The following is a 17132-nucleotide window of genomic DNA, read 5'->3' on the forward strand; positions in this document are numbered from 1 at the left end:
AATCTTGGGAAACACAAATGCAGATAACCACCAGCTCTCTCCCTGCTTTATTCTGATTAGCATTTTTCAATGACTTTAATTTAGTAAAGAATATTTTAATCAAGGAGTTATTTGGATTTGCTTTATTCTAAAATTGGCCATCCTTGAAAGCCTCTCATTTTGGAGTTTCTGAAACGACCAGTTAATAATATATAATTCATTTGGATTCTCTTTTGTTCCCCACCTTCACTTTGCAGATGCAAGTGGGGCATAATTTAATAGCATCTTCTGGAATGTTAATGGCAAATCACAATATGAATTCATTATTTTTTTCCAAAAATAAAAGATAATTAATGAAGAAAGCATCATTTCCTATATTTAAAAAAAATTTGCAAATGTGCTCATGTTTGTTGAACTGTTTGTCTTTCTAAGATGAGAAATTGCACATCAGAAACTTCATTAAGTAGACTTCAACATGAACTGAATTTTATAGACCAGATAGAGAGGCAAAGGTCTGGAAGTGCTTGGCTTCTTGAGTCAGTCTTGGTGATTGCTAACTCTGTGCTTTCTCATTTCAGATTTGTTCTTGCTTCAAAACTTCAGTCTGACTGGATGCTGATGCTATTTTTTGCACATACCCATTTGACTGTGACAGTCACCATTGGGTTACTTTTGATTCCAAAGGTATCTTTCAAACTTCTCTTTCTCTGGCAAAATAGGGCACTGACTGCTTTAAAGGAATTTAGAATGGTTTATTTTAATTAAAATATAGATCTAGAAGGGGGGGACGATGATATTTTGTGGATTATTTCTAAAATCTCTTCACTATAATCTAGAGACCTGACTATATATGGATTTAAAAAATATCAAAATTAACTTTTGAAAGATATTTACTTTGATAAAAACCTACAATTAGTTTACCAAGGACTTCTCTCATATCTTGATTCCTTGTCATTTACATTTCAGTGGAATTCAAGGGAATTCTCCGTGGTTTAGTCATTGAGATATTTTTGAGAGCTATTTCTAGGAATTCTTTTGAGCTTTTGTTTATCTCTTGTGATTTAGAATGACAACATTTTTCTTAGAGTAAATGTAAAAATATTTATAATAATATTTATACAGGACTGCTTTCAGAGGAGGCTGGAGTATGATTCCAGGAGTTCTGAAATGTAGCATTGTTACATCATTTTACTTAGGGGAGTTGAACAGACAAAAGATTATGCTAGACCCCACAGGACAGTTCTAAGAGAGATGATACTTAGAGCATTAGTTTCTTATCCCTTATCTCTGTGGTCACAATGACTTAAAACTGGATTGGAGCACTTGGGATTCAGATCTGGATCTGAAAAACCCAAAAGTTATTCTTATGTATTTTAAAAAATATATATATGTATATTTTTAAATGTTCTTCTGTTCCATACTTGAGACACCTTTAGTTAGCAGAACTGTTTGTGTCTTGGTCTATTATCATGACAATTATTTTTAATGTTTATATCTTATTATTTTATTTATGCTTCATAAAATATTTATATTTTTATATTTATTATATTATATTTATTATTTTATGTTTAATATTTGTATCTTAAAAGTATACAGAAAATTGAAACATAATTGTATGGATTTGTGCAGATCATAATTGAAAATTAGGGAGATTGATTTTTGTATATGACATAAAAATTAGTGCTATAACTTTTTCAGCAGAGCTCATGTAATATGCCTAATCAAATTATGTTCCCCCAAGGATTAAGAAAAAAGTTGGATGCAACACAGATAACTAGTTATAATGACTAGTTATGCATTTAGTATTCTATAACCTTCAGGCACATTTGCATTTGTTAAAATGCTTATTTTATGGTAGGCATTACCATATTGGTAATGCCAATTGACCAATTGGTCAATATAGACCAATTTTAGTATTCCAAAGGGGTTTTCCCAAATTTAAGGCCCTACTCTAACCTAGTTTCAAAGAATTGCTATCAATTTAGAAGCAGGATAAGATTTTACAGGATATTATGGAATATGTCTGCTCAGCAGTAGATTAATATCATTCTTTTAGTTATCAGCTACAACAGAGATCTAACATTTTCAAAGCAACAGAGTGAGTGATAAGAGAAAAATGAGAGTATTTCTCATGCTTAAAACTAGCAACTTCACATACTGAGTAAAACATCATTCGTCCGTTAACCAGAATATGAAAAAGAGTTGACTCTTTTGGTGTGATGGAAAGAAAAGAAATTAGGAAGACTCCGATCTCAGTTCTACTGTTTACAACCTGTGTCTATTTGAGAAAGTCCCAAAACCTCTATGAACTCCAGCTTTCTCAGTAATATGAGGAAATTGGATGAGGAGACTTCCAAGAACTTTCCTAGCCCTCAATACATGATTCTAGAAAAAGCAATGGATAACTGTCCTATTGCAAAAGTATTTTTTTACCTCTTTCAATAGTTTTCTTTTTTGTGTGTGTTTTTTGAGTGACAATTGCAGTGTGGCATAGTGTAAACAACGTTGTATTTGGAGTTAAAGGTCCTCCTGGGTTCAAATTCTAGCCTTGGGCAAGAAATGGAAGCTTTCTGGCCCTTATTTGGCTGGTCTATAAAAGAAAAGAATTGAGCTAGATGACCTCAAAGTCCTTTCTAGCACTGAATCTTGATATAGAAGCAATGTCGGACGGTGGAAAGAAGTCTTGCTCTGGAATCAGAGAACCTGGGTTCAAATCCTGCTTCTGGAACTTACTATGGAAGCTTCGACTCAAATCTCTAGGCCCCAATTTCCCCTTTTGCAAAAGGGGTAGTTGGACTAAATGGTCTCCAAGCTCTGGATATCCTCAATATCACAGTCCAATGATTATGCTGTGTGCAATATACTGCAGGAGAGATTGAAAAAGCCATAGTGACTGACATATAAAGCATAATCCTCTCCTCAGGGAACTAGTTAGGAAGACAAGCTATGAATGCATAAAAAGATAAGAAATGCATGGCAGTATTATGTACAGCTTATGTGTCAGATGAGTGGCTTATGGAAATAAGTGATACTGGAAGTTAGAGGAGGGCTAGACTATACAGAGTAGGCTCCGTTAAGGTGAGATTAAGGGAAGGGTGAGGATTAAAAGTGCTAGCAGGGCAGGGGAGCAACATGTAGAAAGGTTTAGAGGCACTTTAATTCAAGGCCCAGAGATTTTGAGACCAGTCTATCTGTGCTAAAGAGTCATATTGAACAGTCAAATATGAGGTTGGGAAGCTAGGTTACCCAAATCCACATCAGATTCAGGAATTTGGATTTCATCCTATGAGCAATGGGGAGCTGGTGATAGATTTTGAGCAGCTGCGTGACTTGATGAAAGTGTTATTTCGTCGTTCCTCTCAACAGTTGTTTCCCATATGCAAACTCAGGAATATTAATTGGAAGGAATAAAGTATATTCTTAATGTAAATTTTCTAAAAATATCAAGAACATTTTTAGGGATAAAAGGTAGCCTGTCCCTTAACGCTCAAATCCCTTTTTCTTAATTGGAATTTTTTTCCTTTTAAAATAATATTAATACTGGATGGCCAGATACTTTGTCATTTATGTTTTTTTTCCCAGCAAATGTGATGGCATATTGAGAAATTAGATTTTATCCTGACTGGAGGACTTGGGAAATACTATCAGCATTGCAAGTCATGCTTTCTATACTAAGCCCAAGATGAGTAATGATTTATCCTGGGCAAATACAACAGAATGTTAAACCCATTTTCTCTAGTCTATGTTTCTCTCTGAAAAACGCAAGAGGCTGAACTCAGTTTTTGTGTTGCTACCTTTTGGTTCATACTTCCAAACCTGGCTTTGTGATGAATTGACTTTCATTCCTCTGAGCCTATTAACTTATTCTCAAGACTTCAGTGGGAGTTTCATGAGATTACCATTGGTGCAATTTGGACCCTGATTTTCAAATCTTCTAAAGAACAGGGTGTTTTTTTTCTTTTGTATAGACCTGTAATAGGAAAACTTCCTTTACCAATGAATACTGGCAATTTGTCTATAATTTAAAATCCATTATAACTTCATTGCCTAATAGTTTACCACTTAGAGACTTGCCTCAGATATTGACAGGTTAAGTTTCTTGGTCTGAGTTTATATGGTTGGTATGTGTTAGAGGCAGGTCTTGAAATCCAGATTTTGACTCCAAGGCCAGTCCTCTATATACTATGACACAATCTCTCTCCGTGGATAAAAGTTGCATCCATTGCATCCATGGGACAATAATACAGGATCAGCATGGCATATTGGATAGAGAGCTGGCCTTGAAGCCAGGAGAGCTTCAGTTCAATTCCTGCCTCTGAGGAGTACCAGCTGTGGGTCACTTAGCAAGGTGCTAATATCTCTGTGCCCTAGGCAACTTTCTAAGAATATTAAGTTGTAGAGAAGGTGCCATTTTGCATTGATAAAGAGGGTTTCATCACCTAGGAATTCCCTTTACAATGAAATCACATCCCATCACTATCTTCTATATAAGTAGATATGTGAATACTGTAACACAAGTCTTTAACACCTACATTACTTGTGTATGTATGTATGCACTATATGTATAAAAATATCTCTGCTAGTGACTTTTCTGACATCCTGTGAAATTCTTTATTTTTTTTTAATCTAAACTCCATTTACTAGTTGAAAGCATATAAAGAGAATTCACAGTAGTTCTAGTTGACTTTCCTCTAAAACCTCTCACCCCCTTACTTACTTATTCATTCCTATTTTCTCACATCCAGTCATCACATATTGTAGAATCACAGACTTTCTGAGTTAGAAGATGCTCTGTCTTAAAACCTCATTTACCCATGCTCACCCACATGGTAAATGCTCAGTGAAGACTTACTAACATGATGTCACCTGACATTAACATCTCATGTAATTATTTACTTTTATCTTCCAGTTTCCCCTTGCCTAAGACATTTGACTAATGCAACTACATTTAAGGGTTAGAGTTTTGCATAAAATTATAGAAATTTAGAAATTCAATGAGAATAATAATGAGAAAGAGAACTCATCTAGTAGAGTACCCTAAATTTGCAGCTGAATCAAAAAAATACAAATAACTTGTTCCAAATGATACTAACAGCCAAGCCAATATTGGAACCACTGCCAATGGACCAGCAGGTCAGCAACACTAAATTCATGTGCTGATGTTTGCCGCCACTGTGGGGTATAGGTGTAAAATACTATATTTCTTATTTTGATTTGGTAAAACTCTATGTTAGGGGTTGATGTTAAAGTCAGGTGATATTCATCATTATCAACGTGGTATAATTTGAAGGACCACAGGAAGACCCTTATGATTGCAAATATCTCCCCTCCTCAGGCACCACAATATAGCATTAAAAATTCATTCCTTTAAATTTGTTTTCCCCTGTTACTTGAAATATAAATAATCCTAAGAGGAGAAGCTAGGTGGCACTGTGGATAGGGTACCCAGTCTGGAGTCAGGAATGCCTGAGTTATATTAACTATGTGACCTTGGGCAAGTCACTTAACTGAGTTTCCTCATCTGTAAAATGAGTTAGAGAAGGAAATGGCAACCCCTTCCAGTATCTTTGCAAGAAAATCTCAAAAGGGGTCATGAAGAATCAGACACAACTGAAAATCACTAAAGAAAATAGCACCATGTCCTAAGATTAGACTATATCTCATTAACTCCCACTAACGTCTCAGTAAATCATAAAATTCTCTCTCCTTCTGACAAGAATCCCTGGGTAAATAAGAGCAATAAGAACCAGGAAGAGAGAATGCACAGAAAACATAGATAAAGCTGTCACAATGATGATGAAGATCAAGGACCAAATTTTCATCAGTGTGGAAATACTAAGTAATTTAACTTACCCAAATTCACATAATGCTAATTGACAGTGGTGGGATTCAAACTCAGGTCCTGGGACTTCAAGTTCAATCCTCTTTCCATCATACCACATTGCCAAGCCTGAGATACCTAAGCAGAAATCTACATTTGGAACCTAAAGGGTCCCTGGGGGTCTGTCCAACCTGATCATTTTCCAGGTGAAAGGTGAAGCAACTTATCCAGAGACACCCAGGTGACCTCATTTACCACCCTTGATTCAAATCCAGGTTTTCTGACTTCAAAACAGTATTCTTTCCCACTATATATGTATGGCTCACCCCAGCTTTTTAACCAACTTTTTGGATTGTTGTTCAATTTGGAGTCACATTGATACCTCATGTTTACTCCTCATTGCAGTTTTCACATTCAAGCAATAATCCAAGAGATGATATAGCCACAGAAGCATATGAAGATGAACTTGATATGGGTCGGTCAGGATCATACCTGAATAGCAGTATCAATTCAGCTTGGAGTGAGCACAGCTTGGATCCTGAGGATATTCGGGTAACCCTGGTCTTTTTCTTTCCCATATTTTAGATCAAGTCCATGTGAATGGCAAGTATCAATCTTTGTTTCAGATGAAAAGAATGTATGTCAATTTGTTTGGGTGTGTATGTATTAGAAATTTATTTTTTTAAATAGAACTTTTTATTTAAATACATAATTTTGATAAAATTTAAGTAAATGAATAAAAAATTAACAGTACAAAGCAGCATGAGATTAGGGGCCAAATGACTGGTAAACAGAAAATGCTCTAGGAGTTCAGAGAGAAGATAGAAATCACTTGTAGCCTAGGTGATCTGGGAAGATTCACAAAGCAAACAGGATTTGAGATTTGCTTCAAAGGATACTCAAAATAATCAGAGCATAAACACTTGGAAATCTCTCAGTTTTAAATTTATTAACAGTACAAAAAACCTTTTCTGTTTTTTAGAACAATATGATTCGTTATGCTTCATTCAAAAATCATTTATTTTTTAAAATCCCTGTGTATTCTATGGTATAAATAAAATGTTAAAATTAATTTTTCAGTCTATTTCATCAACATACCTAGCCAAATGTGGGGATTTCTTTACTTTGAAATACTTTGTTTTTCAAATCAAAATACATGACACATCAAATTCATCTCAGCCAGAGAAGATAATGCTTTTTCAGCTAGATCCATGTTTCTTTGCGTGTTTTTTTATGTTAAATGACAGGGTTTTCTGTAGTTTTTGTAATTTTTTTAATTTTAAACTTAAATACAAAATAAGAAAAGAAAAAAAGAAGCATTGCCATGTGCACAGTAGAATGTGAGAGAGCATTCAAAATATACAGTAATATATTTCCAGTTCCAGTATATAATACGATATAATGTATACTATATATTATATATATGCTATTTATATATACTACATAATAAAATACTATACATTGTGTTAATAACTGTCCATCTTGTCTTTGTGTATGCATATGTATATGTACACATATACAAACATGTGTATATATGTGTATATGTATATATAGACATACACAAAGATATACATATTCATATATACTCATACATAAAAGTTTCACATACATTTACTGGGATATCAATAATCTTATTCCTATATAGATGTAATACATTCCTGTGCATCTATGTATGACTACATACTATACTTATTTGTCCTCTGTTACTTTGAGAGTGGATAATTTCTTGTTTAAGGGACTAAGTCTTTCCATATTTTTCCAAGTCCACCAATTTATCATTTCCTATACCACAGAAATATTCCAGTCTTATATTGTCTAGTTGTTTTAAGTAATCCAAAACAGTGTAGTTTCCCTATTTTTCTATTTTTGATTAAATCGACTTTAGCCTTAACTTTATCTGAGTTCATGATTACCATCCCTGCTCCTTTTTCCCTAACAAGTTCTACTCCAGATCTTTACTTTATGTTTGTAAATATCTCTTATTTCCTATCCCTCCAAGCTTTTCTGCTTCTACCTGCTACCTTGCCCTCCTATTACTGAACCTACCCCCTCAAGTATCCCTGACTTATCTTTCCATTCCCATTAAAATAACACCCTTCTCTACCCTCCTTTAACCTATTCCCTCATCCTCCCCTCTAAAGATACCCCTTATCCTCTCCCCCTCCCTATCCACTTACCATTTTATTTCTTTTTGTATTTAAAAAACTTTTATACTCATATATATATATATGTATGCATTATTCCTTCTTGAATCTATTCCTGAAGAAAGTAAGTTTCCAGAACTGCATGCCCTCCTTCCTTATCTAATTCCTCTCTATCAGTTCTTTCTCTTGTAGCTCATTCAATAAGATATTCTTTTTAGCAGTTCCTAAACTGATTTTAAAAATCATATCATACTAGGTTCTTCCCCAATCTTTCTTATGAACTACCCAATTACTAATAACAATCTTAGACATATGTTTTACATTTCCTCATTCAAAAAGGTAAACAAACTGTCCTTGAGTCCCCTGTAATTAGTCTTTGGTTTGTACTTTATATTTCTCTTGGCTCTTGTACATCAAATCTTCTATTAAGTTCAGTTTTTTAAAAAACAAAATCCTGAAAGTCTGACAATTCATTAAATGTCCACTTTTTTTATTCAGGATTATGCTTAGCTTTACTGGGTATGATATTTTCAGCTGGAACCTCAGTTTTTTTGTTCTCCGATATATAGTGCTCCAAAACCTCCAGTCGTTTAGTGTCTCCACTTCTAGGTTTTATGTGAGCCTAATTGTGGCAATGCCACATTTATATTGTTTTGTTTTCTTATTGCTCATAATGTTTTATCCTTGAACTGGGGGTTTTAGAATTTGACTAGGATATTCCTGTGGGTTTTCCTTATAGGATGCCTTTCAGGTGATGATCAATGAATTTTTTCCATTTCTACTTTTCCCTTTTGTTCTATTGCTTCAGGACAATTTTTTAAATTATTTCTTGTACTGTTGTATCAAGATTTTTTTTTTTGATCATAACTTTCAGATAGTCTGATTATTCTTATGTTTTCTCTTCTTCATCTGTTCTCCCAATCAATTGCTTTTCTCATGAAATGTTTCCCATTCTCTTCTATTTTTTGTTCTTCATATTTTGTTTTATCATTTTTTGGTCTCTGATGTCTTTGCTGGCTTCCCCTTGTCCAATTCTGATTTTCATTTTCATTTTCTTCCTCAAGATTCTGGTTCTCCTTTTCTAACTGATTAACTTTTTTTTCTTAATCTTCTTGTTTTTCTTGGATAGTTATTTAATTTTTTAGTTTTTCCTCAATCTCTCTCATTTGATTTTTAAAGTCTTTCTAAAGTTCCTTTGTAAATTCTTTTTGGTCAGGTGACCATTTGATATTACCCTTTGGGGTAGAAGAGGGTTTCTTTCCTTCAGTATCCTCCTCCAAATATGGAACCCATTCTTCTCTATTTCCATAATAACTTTCTATGGTTGAATTCTTTTTTCTTTACCTGCACATTTTTAAAAAATTTGTAGCATCTTATTTTTTTAATCACATCTCTCCCTCAGGGATAGAGGATTGTCCTTCAGGCCTCAAATCCTCCTTCAGTTCTTCTCTCTGGCCTGGAGCCAAAACCAAGACACCCAGCCACCAGTAAATGCCCACAGCCAGTGGCATCCCCATTCCACTGCTTCTGCACTCACCAGATGTATGCTGGCTCCTTCTTATCCAGAGCCACATCTCTATAGCACAGCTGAGGTTGGTGTCCCTTGTCAGCAGAGGCTCCCTCAAATCTTCCTGGGCTCAGACACCTAATCCCCCTCCCTGTCCAGGACGTAAAAGTTCCTGTGGCTGGATCTGAGGCAGCCTCCCAACCCAGCTAATAGCAGGAATTGTCACTTGTTGTTTAAGTGGAATTAACCTGGAGGTATTCCTTTTGTACAGGGACCAACCTCATCCTTGCATTTTTCTTCAGATCTTCTCCAATCATCCCAGAAGGATCACTGTTCTGGCCCTACTCATTTATTTTTTTACCGCTCTCTGTTAATCCTGAGGCACTATTTCATTTCATTTGTGGGGGAAATATGTAGCATTTGGAATTTTCTGACCTACTCCATCATCTTCCCAGAATCCTCTGTCTTAGCATGTATTTATCCACCACACACAATGCCAAAGTATCAAGAAAATGTGCATTGTCATTGGTTTCAACCCAGAAGAAAGTTTCCTTTTTAAAATTTATTTTACTTTTAATTTATGGAAATTTAGAAATTTCTAAAGAAAAAGTTCTTTTCATGGCAAATATTATTGTATTGTAACTAGCTCTATCATTTGGCAAAATCATTATAATAACCAAATCAGTCCCCCAAAAGATCATTGACTTGACAAATATTTCATCTGACTTGACCATCAGAATTTATACATGTATATATTATCATTATTTGATACATATACATGTATGTATATATATATACACACATACATACATACATATATATGCTCCTTTAGGGCAGGGACTATTTAATTTTTGTCCTTTTATCCCTAACATCTAGTATGGTACCTAGCACATAATATCTATTAATCAACAAACTTTTAAGTACCTACTGTGTGACTGTACAAAGACAAAAGTGAAAGTCCTTTCTCAAACTAGCTTACATCCTACTAAAGGAGAAGCAATGAGTTGCAGGTAGAAGAAACTAGCAGCTACTGGAATCAGGAAAGGCCTCAAGTAGAAGAAAGTACTTCATCTGAGTCTTGGAGGGGTGTAGAGATTCCAACAGGAAGGGATAAGGAGGAAGCACATTTTTCCCTCATGAAGGATGTTCAATCCAATTCAATCCAATTAAATAAACATTTATTAGGCGTTTACTTTGTGCCAAGTATAGGGCTAGTGCTGGGGATATGAGTAATAAGTGAAAGGCTATCCCTTCCCTATAAGAGTTTACAATATAAAGTAAGAGACAGCACCAGCAGAGGTGGGAAAACAGTGGGGAAGACAATAGGGATACCTGGCTGAACGGCATTTTGCTGTGTGGAATTGAAACCAGGCAGAGCAACATTTGTGAAGTGGGATGATCCACATCCAATGCAAAGGAATGATGGGAATTGCATCCTTTGGGGTGGGGGAATAGGAAAATAATTTCAACTGGACAATAAAGTGTCTAAAGATACTAGTAAGTGCTTGCTGATTTTTAAAATTCTTATTCTTTGTTACATGAACTTAATAAGTGTTTATTCTGTGCCAAACACTGTTTTAAGCATAAAGGATGGAAAGATTTTAAAAGAGATGGTTCTTGTCCTCAAGGGCTGTATTCATTGAATGAGCGAAGGCAACACACATAGAGAGAGGTGACCAAAATGAAGTTTTGTTCTGTGGAGGGGAAAAGTGGGAATGTGGGAGCAGAGAGAAAGTGAAATGGCCTAGACAAATGTCACCATGGCTTGTCTGCTGCCTGGGACCAGGCTATAGTTTGAACACATTCAGTCTCCCCAGATGGGATAGGACCCTGGCCTGGAACCCTACAAGTTAAAGGATTAGCTTTCTAATGGTCAAGGTCATGGATTCAGGAAAATCTTCCCCAGAAGCTCTAGTGTGAGGGATCCTGGACCTGATGAGGAGACACAGGGGAATGGCAATGGCAGATGATGAGATGATCTGGGTCAATGGATGAATGAAAGGATAGAATGTGAGGGTGAAAGCTGGTCTTGTGTCCAGGGACTGTCAGTCGAGATCTCATTATATTAAATGTTATATCTTCTTGTCAGGTGGATAGGAGAGAGAGCCATATTATTAAGAATTGGTCATGATAGGCTAAGACAACAACTGGTGGAAGAATTTTGCTTCTGGGCAGATGATCTGCTGTGTAATTAATTACTCAATATTTTTGAAACCTTTCGATCTGACTTAAATCTGGGATCTTGGGAACCACTTTCTGATTAACTTTATAATTTTTCTAAAGAAATGCTTGGTTATGTCTTGTCAATAAATCCTTAATGTGATGGTCCAGATTCAATCCTGACCATAATAATGAAAAATCCAAAGTAGGTACTCAATGAAAAATGAGTGTGGAATTGTAGGTCGTGTGAGGCTTTGGACTACTCTCTTGAAGATCATTCTCTAACTAAACACAAATTTGAAATACAATCATATAGTAGGAAAAAAGAAATAAGGTGATAAGTTTGGACACTATTTTCTTACAATGTTCAGATCTATCTAATTTGACTCAGACTTAACTGTCCTGTTTAGTTGACTGTCTTTATTTTTTGTAACTCTCTGGTTTTTCTCTCTTCTCAGGATGAACTAAAGAAACTCTATGCTCAGCTGGAAATCTACAAAAGGAAGAAAATGATCACAAATAATCCACACCTCCAGAAAAAGCGGTGCTCCAAAAAGGGCCTTGGCCGTTCCATCATGAGGCGCATTACCGAGATCCCAGAAACAGTCAGCAGACAATGCTCTAAGGAGGATAAGGAGGTCACAGACCACAGTGCAACCAAAAATGCTGTCATTGTGAGGAAAAACCCCCAAGAGTCCTCTGGTAGCATTGTAAAGGCAAAGGAAGAGTCTCTAAAAAATCGCGTCTTCTCCTTAAAAAAGTCCCACAGCACCTATGATCATGTGAGAGACCAGTCAGAAGAATCCAATAGTGTACCAACAGAAAATGAAGTAGACACCACAGAGAACTCTCTACTGGACTCCCTTCCAGGTAAAAAAATCAACAAGAGACTTACAGAAAACATGGAGTCTTCCTCCACTGAATCAGTCCCTTTGGTGTGTAAGTCAGCAAGTGCTCACAACCTCAGCTCAGAGAAGAAGCCCGGGCATCCAAGAACATCTGTGTTACAAAAGTCACTCAGTGTTATAGCTAGTGCCAAGGAGAAGACTCTTAGCTTAACTGGGAAAACATCAATTCAAGGCCTGGAAGAAAATGATAAATCCCCCAAACCACCAGTCAAAGGCAAAGAGTTCAACCGAAAACATTCCAACCCTGATAAATTAGAGACTAAAGATTCTGCCTGGAAAAATTCCACTCATTCTGAAGAACTAAGGAAACCCCCCAAATCTGGAATTATGAAACAGCAGCGGGTGAGTGTACCCACTACCAATTCTGAAACTGGCCCAGGCTTGTTAAAGGATAACTTTGACATTGGGGAAGTATGTCCTTGGGAAGTTTATGACTTGACACCAGGTCCTGTGCCTTCAGAATCGAAAGTTCAGAAACATGTGTCTATTGCAGCTTCTGAAATGGAGAAAAACATCCCTCCCCACCCAAAGGAGAAATCCCAGCACAAGCCTAAAGCCAGCGAAGGCTATCAGCAATCCAATCAGAAAAGTGTTGACAAGGCTGAGGTGTGCCCCTGGGAGAGCCCAGAACAGTATGCTTTTGAAGAAGAAAAGCAGCACTTGAATGCTAAGACTCAGGTTCTCCCTGGAGGTGGGAAAGGTGAAAATGGTGGTCAACATCCTTCAGCTAAGGTTTGTGTAGGTCAGTATGATGAACTGCCTTCAAAAGCTGTAGCATCACAAGCAGAGCAAGAAAATACCAACCAAATAGGAGACCAGAAAAAAATTCCGTCTTCCTCTGAGGGAAATATGCTTTCATCTGCCTCCTTTAACTCAAGTAATAACTTTCAGCAGCCTTTAACATCCAGAGCTGAGGTGTGTCCCTGGGAGTACGAGAGCCCAGGCTTACCAAATGCTGAGAGAAGCGTAGCCTTGTTGGCTTCTTCTGCTTTAAGTGCAAATAAAACACCAACAGCCCGCAAATAAGAGGTCTGGGACACTTATAAAGTGTAGCATGCCCATAAAAGGAACATTGTGAAAAAGGAAAAGAGGAAGGAGGAAACCCTGATGTCAACATCCACTAAAGATTAGGAGGGATCTGAGAATTCCCAAGGAGAACTTGTTAATCAAGGAGGGACAATGGAAGAAAATAAGGTTTCAACAAGGGTAGAGGAGCTTGGAGTTAGAGATATGGAAGATACCTTGGGAACAAATATCAAAGGGACAATTACCCCCCTCCCTCCAAAAGGAATTTCCTTAATAATCTAGAGAAAAGGTGCAAATATGAGATGTCCCAAAAGTCTTAGTACAGTTTTAACACCAAGACTTTTGGGCTACTATATATTAAAGGAAATGTTCATTTAAGTTTTACTCTTCCCCATTCCCCATTGAAATTTACCTTTGAAGATACCAATGGAGGAAATTCTTAAATCGTACAGAAAGAGTTTGGGGGAAAAAAGTTAAGAAATGAAGAAAAGTTGTGTCCTTGAGCAGCTGACTGAAATGAACTTTTCACTTTACTCATTTAACCTTGATAGCACTGCTAACTTAATGCATCCCAAAAATACGTTTTATATTACTGGTTGCTCTCATTTTCTTATAAATGTATGTTTCAGTACATTGTTGTGTCTCATATTTAAGCATTCCAGATTGTATAATTTTTGCAAATAACTTTGATATTATGTGACACAACAACATGTTTATGCAATCTTCAGATACTCGATTGTTATTGCACCTTACAACATACCTGCTATCTACAACTTTGGTTCATTTCTAGAAGTTCAGCAAGCTTTCCCTGGTATTTGGTATGAGAAAATTCTTTGGTTTTGGCTGTGATTTCTCTTGTGAATTTGGGTTTGACTCTATTTTCCACATCATAGTTTGATATGGTATTATTCAAGGTTTTTATGCAGATAAGTTACTTGTTTTGCACTTCTATGCTAGCACTCAGAAGCTTTATTGATATTGGAGATCAAGTGGTCCTACTTAGCTGTATAGTTCAATAAGTTAAGGACAACTTATCCATTGTTTGTTACAAGCCAGACATGAAGTCAATGGTTCTGGTTAATCATCAATCACTATTATCTTTCTCAGTATTGCATACTTAGCACCCCAGTCTAAAGGAAGAGCTAAGGGTGAGGAAAATATGCTTTAAATTATTATTTTTTTGGAAAGAGAAGACTCTAAGGAATGACATTATTCTAGGTATAGATATACTATACATTCAGGGAATCTGCCTTTCAGAGGAAAGACATGGAGGTATTCCCTGATAAAACTTTAAGTGATTATTTTTTTAAAGATCTGCTAAGAAAAATTAGATTCACATCTAGATCATTTCATGGATATTTTCTAATTACGCATATTGAATGTAAAGTCAATTCATCTACCTTTTAGAATTTATTTACTTAGACTTCCTCATTGGTTCAGATAGGAATATCACTTCTTAAGTTCAATCTTAGGTTCCAAACCCTATCTATTTTAATTGCAACAAGGCTAGGTTGGTCCCTTCATTATCTTAAACACTGGGAAAGTTCCATATCCTGTGGCTTCCCATTGTAATATATCTGGACTAGAGAAATAATAAAAGAATAAAGCTCTGCTTCAAGATAAAACATTCCACTGGCATGTTTTTTAAAAGTCATTCTTTTCTAATGGCTTTAGGACTTGGAAGTGCTGAAAACACTAGCCTACTAAGATCCAGGAGGAGGGTATGCAAGCAAGGTAATTGCCTAGGATGTAACATGTAGGGAGGGGCAAAAGGTTACATTTTTACATTATTTTTATAAATGCACATATTTTAATGCCAGAAAATTGCTCTCCAGGATATTTAGGGGTTTATTTTGTGATAAAGTCCCATGTGTTATACTGAAGGCTCAAAGTTACTTTGAGATAGCAATAGTGTTTAGCACATAGTAAGTCCTCTATAAATGCTTGTTGATTGATTGAATGACTAACATCAAGGGAGAGAGAGGCCAGTTATAATCCTCAAGCCTTGTCTTGGGTGTGCAGTTGCTTTGTCTGACTTCTGGTCTGACTTCTGCCTGTCAATATGACCTTCGTAGCTTCCCTATACACTTAATGTTATTTTATTAGAAAAAATTAAACTTGAAAATGTATTTTAATTTAAAGTTAAACAGACATCACCTTGCCTATTCCAAACGTAGCATGTCAAGTGCCTATCCTGCCCTTTTCACTTCTAACCCAAATGATTGGGTTTCATTTAGTCAGGGAATATGGACAAAACTCAAGAGGAAAAAGGGAACAAAGGAATTGCAAGCAGGAAACAGAACACCCATGGAGAGTGTTATCCCTACTGGGATGGTGCAGGAGCCAAGGGTTCTCTTCCTTTACCATTCATGTCTCCCAGCTCTTTTGTTCCAGAACAAGTCTGAAGTAGGGGCCTCTCTGTCCCCCTGCTCACTATCTGTGTGCCCTCTGTGATCCTTTGTCTGCTTGTTGCTTTACTCAGGTTGGCAGGCCAAGATCAAGTGAACATGAAGAGAATCTATTTTTTTCCCTTAGAATGATCCTTTCCCCCACACTTGATCACTCAAGACACACCCTTGTGATGACCTTGAAAGTACTATTTTTTAAAAGTTTTATTTCTTCCCTACTTTAGCTAGATTTGAGCTCAATGAGTCATTTTCATATGCCTCAGTTTTATTACAACTTATCTTCCAAAAAGTAAGAAGTCAAGTGTCATTGAATTGATCTTGCTAGAGACATGACTTCAATGAGACATGCTCAATTAGACCACGTGACATTCTCTGACCCACAGCTGTTCTCCACCAGTGTAATATTCAGCCAAAAGAATTAGAATCTAGAATTGTTAAAGAATTTACTAGCAAAATCAATCAAAATGAAGTCAACAGACAGTGATGTTCCAAACATTTGTTAGGTTGTCCTTTTGTGCATGTATGGGCTGCATCATTATGCCTTCGTTTCTAATCCAGGTTTATGAGGAAATAGATTTATGCCAAACTTAATAGACTTGTATGTTTTATGCAAGAATTAAATGCTTTAAGACATGAATAAATTACTCAACTCATTGTATGCTTTGGGGGCCATACGGATTGGAAAATCGACAGCACTTTTGTATTTGCTCCTTAGGTTTCTGCATGCAAGCAATGACAGATAGGACTGAGAAAACACTGCCGTTTGACTTCTAGCATTATAGCTGCTGAGAGTTGTAGAGTCAATATCACTGTAAGTCTAGTCACTTTATTCTGTGGTTCTAAAACTATTATCTGGCAACCTACAGCATCCAACAGGAAATATTTGGTAGATTTATGTTGTGATGTGTTGCAGCATGTAAATAATATAACTTCTCTGCAATAAAGCACATTTATATTAAACTGGTTTGTGTCCATTCTATGTGCCTGCCTGTTACCAAGTGAGTTTATTTCCATCTAGAAAGTATAGTGGACACAGGATTTGAGATCAATGACAATTTTTGCACCAGAGCACTGATTCTGGAGCCAGAACTTGGACTCAGATTCTGCCTTTGATACTTACTGCCTGTTTAACATTTTGCAAGTCATTTAATCTCTCTCTTTTAGCATAAATCAATTTTG

General features: G+C 36.2%; 1 protein-coding gene across 1 annotated transcript in view; it reads left to right on the forward strand.

The window, feature by feature from the left end:
• GPR158 (G protein-coupled receptor 158) overlaps positions 1-16917 on the forward strand; it is a 396975-nt gene extending 380058 nt beyond the window's left edge. The window contains exons 9-11 of the mRNA XM_072651757.1: positions 558-663; positions 6206-6352; positions 12070-16917. Coding sequence (XP_072507858.1) covers positions 558-663; positions 6206-6352; positions 12070-13545 — 1729 coding nt within the window. The 3' untranslated portion in view covers positions 13546-16917. The remainder of the gene's footprint in view (positions 1-557; positions 664-6205; positions 6353-12069) is intronic.
• Positions 16918-17132: the final 215 nt, after the last annotated feature.

This window comes from Notamacropus eugenii, chromosome 3 (genome assembly GCF_028372415.1).
Source record: "Notamacropus eugenii isolate mMacEug1 chromosome 3, mMacEug1.pri_v2, whole genome shotgun sequence".
Lineage (NCBI taxonomy): Eukaryota > Metazoa > Chordata > Mammalia > Diprotodontia > Macropodidae > Notamacropus > Notamacropus eugenii.